The sequence below is a fragment of the Rhamphochromis sp. 'chilingali' genome (assembly GCF_963969265.1).
Source record: "Rhamphochromis sp. 'chilingali' genome assembly, chromosome: 10".
NCBI classification, from domain to species: domain Eukaryota; kingdom Metazoa; phylum Chordata; class Actinopteri; order Cichliformes; family Cichlidae; genus Rhamphochromis; species Rhamphochromis sp. 'chilingali'.
Window position 1 is genome coordinate 29885214 of NC_137937.1, and position 12578 is coordinate 29897791.

The 12578-nt window shown below is 37.2% G+C and overlaps 1 protein-coding gene across 1 annotated transcript in view; it reads left to right on the forward strand.

Moving 5' to 3' along the window:
• Window positions 1-12578, forward strand: part of aacs (acetoacetyl-CoA synthetase) — a 41017-nt gene that overhangs the window by 18218 nt on the left and 10221 nt on the right. Inside the window, exons 11-12 of the mRNA XM_080893650.1 lie at window positions 8500-8564; window positions 12236-12358. Of these exons, the coding sequence (XP_080749776.1) occupies window positions 8500-8564; window positions 12236-12358 (188 nt within the window). The remainder of the gene's footprint in view (window positions 1-8499; window positions 8565-12235; window positions 12359-12578) is intronic.

The window sequence follows — 12578 nt, forward strand, 5'->3', positions numbered from 1 at the left end:
CATTTCATTTTTGAATGTCATGCCCACATTGGAAACATGGTTTAGAAGCTCGTCAAGATTTATCAAATTCAGAGATTCAATGTTTTTTTTTTTTTTTCCCACTGTAAATTTGCTTCATCGAGATAAATTGATAATGTAAAACAAGATTTAAAGGTGAGTTTGCTACTGGGATTCGAGAGTTTGACGTTGTTAAAACTGTCTAGTCTACAATGTCAATATTTCCAGCAAATCCTCTATCTTGGTAAATGTCCTAAACACACCTCCCACCACCACTATTAGAATCAAAAATACTAAATGTTAAACTGGGTATCCTCTGTAGAACTGGATGATCTGCTTCGTAGTTCAGTTCTTCTGTCGTTGCCCTGTGACATCAGCGATAACCAATAGGATCGGCGTCAGAGAGGTTAACATACACTCATTAGGGTAACACCTTTAGCCTTTTTATGCACGCTCTTTACTTTTCCCTTAGATCTAATTGACTACATTGTCAACTTATTTTTTTCTGTGTAAAATATCTCATCTGTCTGTCCTCCACTCTGCATTGTACTCTGATGCTGAAGCAGAGTTTGTTTTGTTTTTTTTATGAAAAAAAAAATGGTGCGGGGCTAAGAAGTGATAAACAAATGTATCTGCAAATCTACACACATTACACTCCAATTTAAAAATTAAACGAGCAGTCAGAAATATCCTTCTGTTTCTCTCTCATTTGATGATTATAATGATGATGGTGATGTTTATTGATCGGTGTTGTTGCTCCACTCTAAAACTTAATTTGAAGGCATGCAGAAGTCTGGGCATGAAGTTGAGAAGGTGTGTGCGAGTGTCTGTGCACACAGAGATACATCTGTGTTGCACGTGTCAGTTATTTGTAGATATGCAACATGAAACTACAGCAAGGCAGAGGAAATTTATTATGGATCTTATAATATTTGTATTAATTTAATGCATAAATTGGCAAGCAGTTGCCAATCGCTTTGACCCGTGTTACTCCCTGACATCATCATCCACCAGCACAACCTTAAACCCCTGTTATCATTTGACTGCAGAAGGGATAAAGACCAAGGATTCAAGTGTATGCATGCAGAGAAGCAATTAATTGATTCAAATATGATAGAGAAGATGGTCAGCACATATTTTTCCTCATTGTTTGCTATGTAGATCTTCTCAAAAGCTATGCAAGTGCTCTGCTCCAGTAGATATACTCATAGCATTTCCAATTAAAATGCTAGTTTTAGGACATGGCATAATGGTCTGTGAGAAAGTGGAAAATAGCAGGGGATAATTGCCTGCAAAATACAATATACAAGTTTCCAGCAGTAGTATGATATGCTATTTTGACCAGCAGTATATTTGATCATCCACTGGAAACAAAACTGATATTGAGTATTTTTGATAGATTCTGAATACAGTAATTTATTCATTAAAAATAATATATGATAATGGTCTCTCTGTAATAACCTACTGCCACAATTTTAAAGAATTGAGATTATAGTTAGAAAGTGTTCAAAAAGTGAAAGATAGAGATGATAAAGATGATAGAGTAAACTGTATTATGTAACTTGCCCCAAAGAAATGCCCAGTAACACTTAATGGTTTATTATTACACCAGAAATATTTGCTTTTCTTATACTTAGTAGCAGTCCATCTACATGGATTGTGAATTGCATTTAATTAAAAAACAATGTCGCTTATATTTACTAGCCTGTATTTAGCATTTTTGAGCAATTGCACAATTTCGAGCAACAGTCATATATTTTGTTATGTGGGGTTCCTGACTGTAACTGTGCGTTATTTTATATGCTCAGCCAGGCTGTAGTTGAAAAAGAAATGTACTGTGGTCAGCAAAAGCAAAACCCTTTAAGGTAGCAGACCCATCTTCAGAGATGGCATATTGCCTTCAGCAAGAATTGGAATAATGGGGAGAACATTTTGACACATGGGGAGTAGCTCAAGTGCCAAGAAAAAGTACTCCTGCAGAAACTATTAACAGGATCAGTATGTAGGTCCTGACACCAAATTTCATTGTTAGTAGTCATTTCAATGATTGGATATATTAGGATCTATAATCTTTAAGTTAAACATTCAAGATGTCAGATTTTCAGTTTTAATTCAGGAGCTTTAACAAATGTATTGCATTAGCTGTTTAGAAATTGCAGCCATATTTGTTCATAGTTGTAACTGGACAATTGACACACAAGCAGCTTCATTGCCAGATGAGGCCTGTGCCCTCATTATTCCATCACAAATTAAACCGATAAAAGATCTGGAGTTGACTCAAAAGTGCAGAATTTGTAGCATACTGGAAATTAGGTTTAAAGAGATTGATGCAATTAAAGAAGGCTCTTATTACTGTAGGTTTAAAACCTAAAATAAATAAATCAGAGAGATAGAAAAATTTTAACGGCAAAAGGCCCGAAAGACTACAGAAACACAACTAAAGCAGATAATCGCAGAATTATTTCCTTTATTAAGAAAACCGAAATCAAGAATACTGGTATTCTGAAGCGTATCATTGTCAGAGTCTACAATCAAGAGATGTCTTAATGGCTATAAATAGAGTGCAAACCACTGGTTACAGTCAAGAACAAGAAGAGCAGATTATAATTTGCCAGAAAACATCTAAAAGTGTCCGCACAGTTCTGGGGAAAAAAGAAGCAAAATGACAAAAAAGTAGAATTGTCCAGATGCTTATGGCCCTGTATGTCATGGAACGATTCAATGAGCAAGGTAAGAGTGCGGTTAGCAAAAATACCCACGTAATTTAATGAAAGACTACCACCATGACAGAAAGATGGATAGAACCTTTTAAACTGTGTGAAGATCAGCTAAGAGCTGATGTCAGCGCTATTAGCAAGTTTCTAGTGCTATGTTTAAAACAAAAATCCTCTGGGAAAGACTGACATGAATTTTTTCACAGATTGATCTTCTCAATTCAAGGTGGACATTTTAATTGGGACTAAATCTGCTAGAGCCCCAGGAAGTGTGGAACATACACTGAAGCATCCCCATTTTGCCTTGAGTTTTATTGGTTAGTGTTTCATGATAATGATTTAACAGCTGAATTTATGCTGAATAAAATAATTTTAAATTATAGGAAAAGATTAGCAGTTGGAGCACATTTGCTGTGTTTATGATGTGGAAAGAAAAAAAAAAGGTGAGGGGAGGCTGAGGTTTGTGGAGCATCTCTGTAGAGATGTTTATTTTAATTGGTTGCACATATTGATTTACTTGTACTTTGTGTACAAGTAAATTGTTATGGTTATGAGGCAGAAAAAAATCTACCACCAATACTTCGAGACCACATTGTTGCAATCCAGTCCACAAAATGCCACATATAAATCACATAAAAATATCTGTCATTAATTCGCTTCAATTTTGATCTCAGTCTCCTATTTTAAATGTCATGAAATTGTTTCTGGGCCTCTAAATTTCTGTTTGTGTTGCTAGGCAACATCCAGATAAACTGGAAAGGGTTGACAAGGCTGGAAGACTAGTTCTGAATTCCACCGCACAATATTATTAAAAGAGTATTATGTTTTCATGTCTCCTCTTTTCTTCCCTGCAGCTGTCCCTCAGAAACATCCTGTAAGCTTCATTAGAGATAATAGTATTTTTAGAAGTCTTCTCTTTCTGCTTCTGAGTTAATTTCAGTGTTGGGATTCAGGCAAATATCAGAGACATTTAAATTCTTATTAAAAAGCTATTCATGTTATCTTTTAGTTGTGGCAGTGACACACACACACACACACACACACACACACACACACACACAAATAGCTCTAAGATCTTTTGCCAAGTATAGATCTTCATAGCCTAGTATCACATTTGCTATCTTAATCCAAAGGTAATACTCTGATTGCAATCAAACTTTCTAGGTGTGCAGTTATGCAGCTGGGTTACTAACCGATCAGAATATCAATGGTCATGAAATGAAATAAAATTCAAGAATTTTTAGAGCTTGGAAGGGAAAATTACCACTAGTAATGGGTCACAATGGGGCTTTGATGAAAAGCAGAAAGCTGTATTTACTTAGGCAGTGGTAAAAACTGCCAAAAGCCATGAAGGGATCTGAATACCTAAAAGGACCCAGTGATGGAAAATGTTCATTTGGATGTCATCTCTAAAGTAAAACATTCAGACAAGCAAGAAATACAAACATTTAATTGAATGGAAGGCATTCCAAGTCTTTCAAGGAAGAAAGTCAGTCACTAAATGTATTACAGTAAGGTGTCATACTTTAGTTGATTTACCAGCCAGAGTGAAAACTGAATTAGCATTATTTCTGAGGAGAGCCAAAAAAAAATTCTATTCAATGGGTTCTATGTATGAAGTGGCCACAAGATTTATTCAAGGGTTTTCCCTTCAATCTTTTGTTCATTATGTTTTGAACTACTATGTCCAGGAAAACTCCTCCTCCACGCTTGTGCCAGCGACTGCCGTGTGGAAGTCTTATCTTTAATTACTGCCAGATGAAATTCTCAGTTATTTATTAATTTTATTCTTTGGAAGAGATTCAGTACAGTACAGACAGTTTAACAGATTGCATCTTGCCAGCTCAGCTACAGTTTTAGACATGTGGGCTTAACAATTAAAATATCCACTTCTTCAAGCTGGATCCATCTATCTATCGTACATGGTAAATAGTTCGTACACAGAGCTTTCTACTGTATTTGAGCACTCAAAGCTTATCTGTAATGGGATTTTCTGGTATCTTCAAATCTTTAACATAATTAATTAACATAATTAACAATTATTTTACATCCAAAATGCAATATTTACCTTATAAAGAATGTCACGACTTTAATTTTGAAATCCAGGTTACCAGGTTATGTTGATTTAGCAGCTTTAGAGTGTAAACTATAGCAATTACACTAAAGTTTCACATTTGAATAAACAAATGTACTGTCAAACAGGAGTTACTCATTGTTCTTTCTAGTCTAACGCACATGCGAAGAGGACAATGCTTCATATCTCTAACATATTCAAACAACTTACTGTGATGGAGAACAAGTGTGAGAATAATTTGTAAACTCCACTGACAAGTGGAGCTTCAATTGCTACATCACGACACGCGTAGGGACACATTACCATGATAATTGCTCAGAGGTGCTCTTGTGTCTGATTGCTCCTGAGTGTCTTTTATTGACTTAGTAGCGTCCAGTAACATGTCTTCCCTGAAACAGACACGGGTATATTTGCACATGCTGTCACACACTCTGACAAACAGAGACTCACAGCTTCTCCTCCACCCTCCATCCTAAGCACCCAATTAGCAGCTACACCTGGCCACCTGCCTCCAATCAGAATAGAGAGACTGTTTCCATGGTAGCCAGAAACCAAAAATTTCATATGCGGATCAGAGATGATAGGTAGGATGGATAATGACTGTCTGTATGTAGGTTTAGAGAACAAAAAAGGGTCTGCATGCAAAATGCAGAAAAAACGTCCATTAGTCTATCGATATGTCTAAATTGCTTGGTGTGTGATCTTCTTCTTTTTTCCTTTACACTAAAACAAGCACACTATATTTAATATTTAAAGGATTTGATACATTTGCAGTGTATTTCACTGGAAATTATTTTGTAAATTCATTTGATGAAGTACAGATTCTATGAATTTAAAAAATCGATTTTTAAAAGAACTTAATTAAATACTGACAAAATAATACATAAGTATTATAAAGTATGTTGTTTTCTAATATTTTCTTCTGTTTGAATCTTCTTAGATTTCTAATATCATGAAATATATTATTACCTTATTATGAACCACACTGTAAGTGAATGAGAAGTACAGCTTGAAAGCACACGTCTAAGGCGTAGGCACTTTAGACACTATAGTTCTACTTTTGTACTTTCTATACTTTATGTTCCTCTGTTGTCTTCCCAAAGTCTTGTAAGTTTCCATCTTAAATCAAATGCTGGTGGAGAAGGACCTTTTGAAAATTTAGCATTCATTTTGGTTTTCCATCATGTACAGTTGGTGCCCTTGAGGGCATGCTTTCAGGACGACAAGAGTGAAACACAGTTTTTGTATGAATGTCATAAACCATTGTTACTGGTCCCAGTTCTTCTTTCCCGGATTTGCAGAAAATGGCCATCCAAGTCTGGTTAGGTCTGATCACGTCAGATAGGTTTAACATTTAATGTTACACATAGTGTGATATAACATTAGACTCACAAGGTAAAACAAGATAAAACACTTGATTCAGTGTGAGTTGGCAGTAAGAGCACTGACAACAGTTGCGTAATCATACTTCATGTTGCATCTTGAGACAGTTATCAAATCCTCACTCTCTTCATTTACCCCTATCACCACTAATCAAAACGAGCCACCGAGAGCAAAGGAGATCTTGCACTGCAAAACAATTCCTGATTATTGTTCATCAAGCTGTTATTTTGTTTGTTCTTATAGAGACAGCCCTTTTTATGATTGACATAAATGGTTACCATAGCGATGGATGAAATTTGATTGATTTAATGTCAACAAAAATAACTTAAAAAGACAGCAAGACATAGACTGAGACACAAATAAACCCATTTACAGACAGGCTTGAAAAGGCCCTTTGTTTTAAAATTAAAACTGCAGGGGAACACAAAAGTGACGTTTTGTCGCTTCTTACCATCCACGTTTCCCAACTGTTGTCAGCTGTCAGGGTGACATCAATTCACGCAGACAAAACTTTCTAAAATTATTTTTCCCAGAATTGTTGTGAGCAACCGTTGTGTTGTTACATTCTCATCTGAACAATTTTCTTGCGAAACATCTAAAAAAGAAGCAATTTGTCTTTTTTTTTTCAGCTCTCTTTTGTATTTACCCAGTTGAAAGTTGTCCATGCCAGTTTTTTTTCCCCCTTTCTTTCCTTTTTAAAATGTTATCTGTCTAGAAGGATGAGCACACAAGCTGTTTTAACATCACCTTCCTTTACATTTACACAGTGGCACACACTCCCCCGCTGGGAGCTTCCTTGTCCAACCAGACTACTGAGCAGCTCCACTGGAGCACATGGGATTAAGGGCAAAGGTCTGCTGAATAACTGTTGCCCTTTTTATGTTTTTGCATTCAGAGCAGATACAATGAAATTATGCCTTGTCTGCATAGATTCAGGGCAACAAGTGAAGCCATGTTACAGTTCAGTCTCAGCACCAAAGTCTTAAGCAGACTGGCAGGTCTTTCAAGTATCACAAATATTGTATTCAGAAGTTACTTGACCGTTGCCTTAAAAGTAATGTACAGTGATGTTAATACAGATATATAAGGGCTTTATTGCACTCATGCATGTGTTTCTTGGCAATGGATTTCATGGGACAACTGAAAAATGTTTTGAAACCCATAAAGAGTAGAGTACTTGCAAACAATCTGGCAAATGTTACGAAGAAGATAAGCTTAACCTTTTTTTTTTTAACCAAGAAATGTTGGTTTAAAACGATGTACAATGTTTTTGTATCTAAATAATCTTCATACTATTTAATATCTAAAGTGTCACATTTTTAGAATTCAGAGACCCCCAAAAATTGATTCTCTTCATCTGGATGCAGCATTTTCAGTGTGAGAAACATTTCGTCACTCATCCAAGTGACTTCTTCATTTTCATTGCAGGTTTTCCCAACCTTTTAAACATTACATTTACATAATGACTGAAACTAGCACCACTGACTAACAATGGGCCATGAGGTCCGTTTCATGATCAATAATATGAAAATTGTCATGGCCACTGGTCAATGACCATTGATCAATTGCCATGAGTACCATTCATAGAGAGTTGGTGAATTACTGCAATAACAGCATTGTAAGGTGGTGAAAGATGTACCCTTACGCCCCCTCCTCGATTCAGAGATGGTCTTTCCCTTTTCACGTAAATGTCCTCCTTGACTCCTTGCTCAAATCACCGTTCCTCCCTGTCCAGGATGTATATATCCTCATCATTGACAGTGACTACTGGCCTGTTGGTGTAACAGGTGTCACAGATTTGTGAGGGTTTTATATACAAAACTCCTTGAGAATTTAAAAATGCTTCTCTTAATATTTGCAGTTGTTCACCGCGTCTCTTGTTTAAAGATATTAATCAAAAGCATCCAAGAACTAAAACAGGATATGTTTAATTGTGTTTGACACACTCAGGAATATCCCAGTGATGGTAAAGATTGTGATGTCACAAGGATCATTGGCAGCTTTGTGAATCTATCACTTATTCATCCATCACTTTGTCCAGCAGCATCTTTCCAAAATAGCCAGCCAGATTGCAGTGAAACTTGGCAACAATATTTATGCCACCCCCACTCATAAAGTCTGCTAGCTTGGTTCTGTTGTTTGGAGTTCCTGCTGTCACAATGCAGAATATAGTACATGTATGTAGGAGGCCTTTTGCAATGACTGTCAGTGTTGGCAACACTGACGCAAATTCTTTCTTCTTTTTTTTCCTTTTTCTTCTCAAAGTATATGAGAACACTCGCTACTTCTGGCAAACTGAATAATGTTTATCTTTTTTTTTTTCTTCATCAGCATCACTATCTTTGGTACCGGGGCCAAGTGGCTGTCTGTGCTGCAGGAGAGGAACCTGACACCCTGTAAGTTGTGTTCATGGATAGAAGAGAGTAAAATAAATATGTGAGCATGGTCACAGACATATAGACATACACACCTACTTTATGAGAATGGAATTTGTAGCAATAAGAGCAGATGGACACAGTAATGATTATAATAGTAATGTTGTTTGACTCTGAATGTCCTTTATTCCATTAACTGGATGAAATAACAGTTTGCCCTATGTTCTGGAGTATGACACTGAATTAAAAGGATAAAAAGGCTGTTATGATTTTTCATATGAGTCATGGATAGGTCCACCTAATTGCTTTTAGTGACACAACTTTCTAGAGAAAGAAAAAGATCTGGACAGATAACCAGAGCTGTGCTGGTGCTTTTTTTTTTTTTTTTTTTTTTTGACTTGCTGCTAGCTTTCATGTAGTGGTTACTCTTTGGAACTTGTGCAGCAACAAATTAGATACTGTATTGTGTTAGAACAAAACACTATCACAGCACAGTTGTTAGTCTTTGCTATAGAGTAACTTCCATCAGGTTTTCCTTATTTGTAAGAATTCTAGATTTTATACCTGTTTCGCATTATTGTAGGTGTTCATTTCACTGGAAAGCAACAGGAATTCTAGTTAAATTAGTTAAGCTATATTTCAGTTTCACACAGCCATATTTTAGACAGCAAAACTATAGTTTGAGAGACAGTTATTTCCATCTGCAGTAATTTATATCTGATACCTCTATTCTGGGACTGTACACCTCCCAGCCTTTCCACATCCATAGATGTTAGCACAAAATAGAACAAGCATCAATGAAAGCAGATATTACATTGATTAAGTGAAACACATCATAAAAGAAGGAGCTGTGGTGGAGGTGGTTTTTAAAGATACCTGCAGATATGCATTCACTCCAGGCAGTCTGACGCAGATTAACTATATTGATATAAATATATTAGATTTTCCAATTAGCCATCGATCGATGTGGGCTGGCATTAAGATCTGATCAGATTGCAGTTGAGCTTGATATTGTAGTCCACCTCCTTACTACTACAATAGATATGTCAATAGGGCGGTGCAATATGGCCAAAAATATTTAGCACAATATCTATTTGAAAATTTGCGATAACGATATAACTGACGATATAATTGGCACAAGACAAAATACTTTGTCTCCTCCACAACTTTATTAGTGCAAAAAAACCCCCATCTATGTATTTTCACTTAAACAAGCAGCTGGTTTTTATGTGCATTAAAGCTATATAAAAATTTAACAGTGCAAATGCAAATTCCTTGCTGACAGTTTAACCAAAAGGCATTTCCAGTGGAAATTGGCCGACATATCCTTAGCATAAAAATGTATAATATCCATAAAACCTAAAAAGAGGTTATACACACACAATGCAGTAATATTATGTTGAAGCACAGTACGTATTACTCATTGAGGCTCCCGACTACGGTAGCCGTAATGCTCCGACAATCCATCAAGCGGTCCGGCTTCGTAGCCTAGCAACATGCGCTATCGCGGTAGAGTGGTATGGTCAAAATCTCTACTGCTGGCCAAATTTATATCGTTTCTACCATATACTGTTTATACCGCCCACCCCTAACTTGGGATTACGTATCTTGGGCAAAGATACTTGGGTATACAGACCAGGGAACCACCAACCTTTCAGTAAGTGGATGAACTGCTCTACCGAAACTATAGTCACTTGTGTTTTTGGGGGCGATTTTTAGCTACTTCTAAAGTAACACAGTGGTTAGCACTGTTTCCTCACAGGTCCTGGGTTCGAATCCACAGGCTGTCTGTATTCCACCCATGTCTGCGTGGGTTCTCTCTCCAGCTTCCTTCCACAGCCTGAAGACATTCTTATTGGCCATAGGTGTGAATGTGAGCAGAAATAGCTGTTTGTCTCTCTGTGTTAACTCTCTTTAGATTGGCATTGTGTCCAGGGTGTACCCAACCTCTTTTCCTATGGCAGCTGGGATAGGCTGTAGCCCAACTGTTATCCTAATTTGTGGAAGAAAATTGATGGGTTTAAACATCCGCTGCCAGCTGGAAAAATTAAAACAAACATGAAGAAATCACAGTGAAGTCCAGGATTTATTAAGCCTATATGGCATATAAGAAACATTACATGATTTTCATCAAATCAAAATATAATGGTTTTAATGTGAGTTTAGTCTAAATTTACTTTGTTGTCCATCTACACTCAGGAGTACAATGTACAGGAAATAGTGGGACACTGAAATAGGATTCCAAGAAAGTAAAGTACCAAACCAGCTGTGTGTGTTAAGAGCTCTGTGTGTGTCATCCATACACATTGCAGTAATAACATTTGTAGTGTATGGCTAAATTGCAGCCACCAGGCTTAACAATTTTTCTGTCAGAAGTGCAAACAGAAAAAACTTGCATATACCAAGTGTCACCATGTAGCACAGTGCATTCTGATAATCGCCACAAATCTGCATTTGTTGCCCTTGTTTGTGCGTCTCTCTTTAACTTTAAATGAGCTGAACCCATTCCTAATTCTAATACTAAACAGAAAGGCATAAAAAAAATAAAACATTGCTGTGTCTCTGTGCTTGTCTCGCTCTCTTGTTCCCGCTCGCTGCCCCACCCCTATTAGTCAGCCAGCCACTTGATCCAGTTGGCATTGTGTGTGTGCATTTGGATGCTTATTAGAGAAAGAGAGCGTGGCAAAGGGAGATGTTGGTGTGTGTGTGTGTGTGTGTGTGTGTGTGTGTGTGTGTGTGTGTGTGTGTGTGTGTGTGTGTGTGTGTGTGTGTGTGTGTGTGTGTGTGTGTGTGCGCGTGCGTGCGTGCGTGCGTGCGTACATGCATGCCTCCACTGGCCCGAGGAGGATAGTGGGAGCTTCTTCACTGGCTGCCCCAGCGGAGAGGCCCTTTTCCCTAGGATGACATTTGGACTGGACACCTGGAGGCATGGTGGGGGGTAGCAAAAGTCCAACTGTGTGTGTGTGCGCAGAGCAAGGGGCAGTTGCTGGAACCTTATTAGTTCCCAGAGTGTTATTGGCTTGTGGTTTGGGCATATGTGTGTGACAGAGAACATGGACATGGATCTTGAGGATGGCTAAAGCGATGTGTGCGGTACGTTGCATGCTCTGTCACATCAGGGTGGCAAACTACAATAACACAACAAGTTGGGGTGCAACAAGCCACAGCTGTTCAAATGTGAATACCCATTTTATGTGTTTGGTTTACTAATTTGGTTCAAATGATTGGTGACTCCAACTTGGTTAGGTTTGGGTTGTTTTTTTTTTTTTTGGGGGGGGGGGGGGGGTAACCACTGTGATAACTGATCCCAGACCAGTAATTCTAAAATATGTGCAGCCTCACTATAAAAGTGTGACTATTGTTGTCTCAATACAAGCAGGTAAACTGCATATTGAGTCTGATCAAAAACCAATGTTTTTGCTCATTTGCTCTCTTGAAGCAAATGAGAATCCCAAATAATCTTTTCAGATTTTCCAATTTGCCCACATTATTTTTGACCAGTTAATGAATCCAAAGTTATTGTACTTCCGGAACTCACTGAATTTTTAACACTCAACATTTTAGGAACATTTTAGGTTGTATTCAAAAAGTGACTTCAAACACAGTTATGTATTACTAATAACTAAACTACGGAGTTTATTGTTCATCTTCTTTCGCTATTTATTTTTACCTTTTGTGTTTTCCTTCTCTAGCGGAAACACACAATCTCCAGTCCCTCCACACTATCCTGTCTACTGGATCTCCTCTCAAACCTCAGATCTACGACTATGTCTACCGCTGCATAAAGAGCACCGTGCTGCTGGGCTCCATTTCAGGTGACTCAATAACACATAACCTGCTAGGACACATATTATTTTTCTAATACTTAAGAATTTAAGAATAACATAATGTTTATTTAGAATTATGACACAAAATCATTTAATCATTAAAAAGAACTGTAGATAAATATTTGTCTTAGACATTAATATTACAGTTTTAATTAATTTAAAAATGTCAAGCTTTTACTCAATAAGAACAATTTATAGTATACTTTTT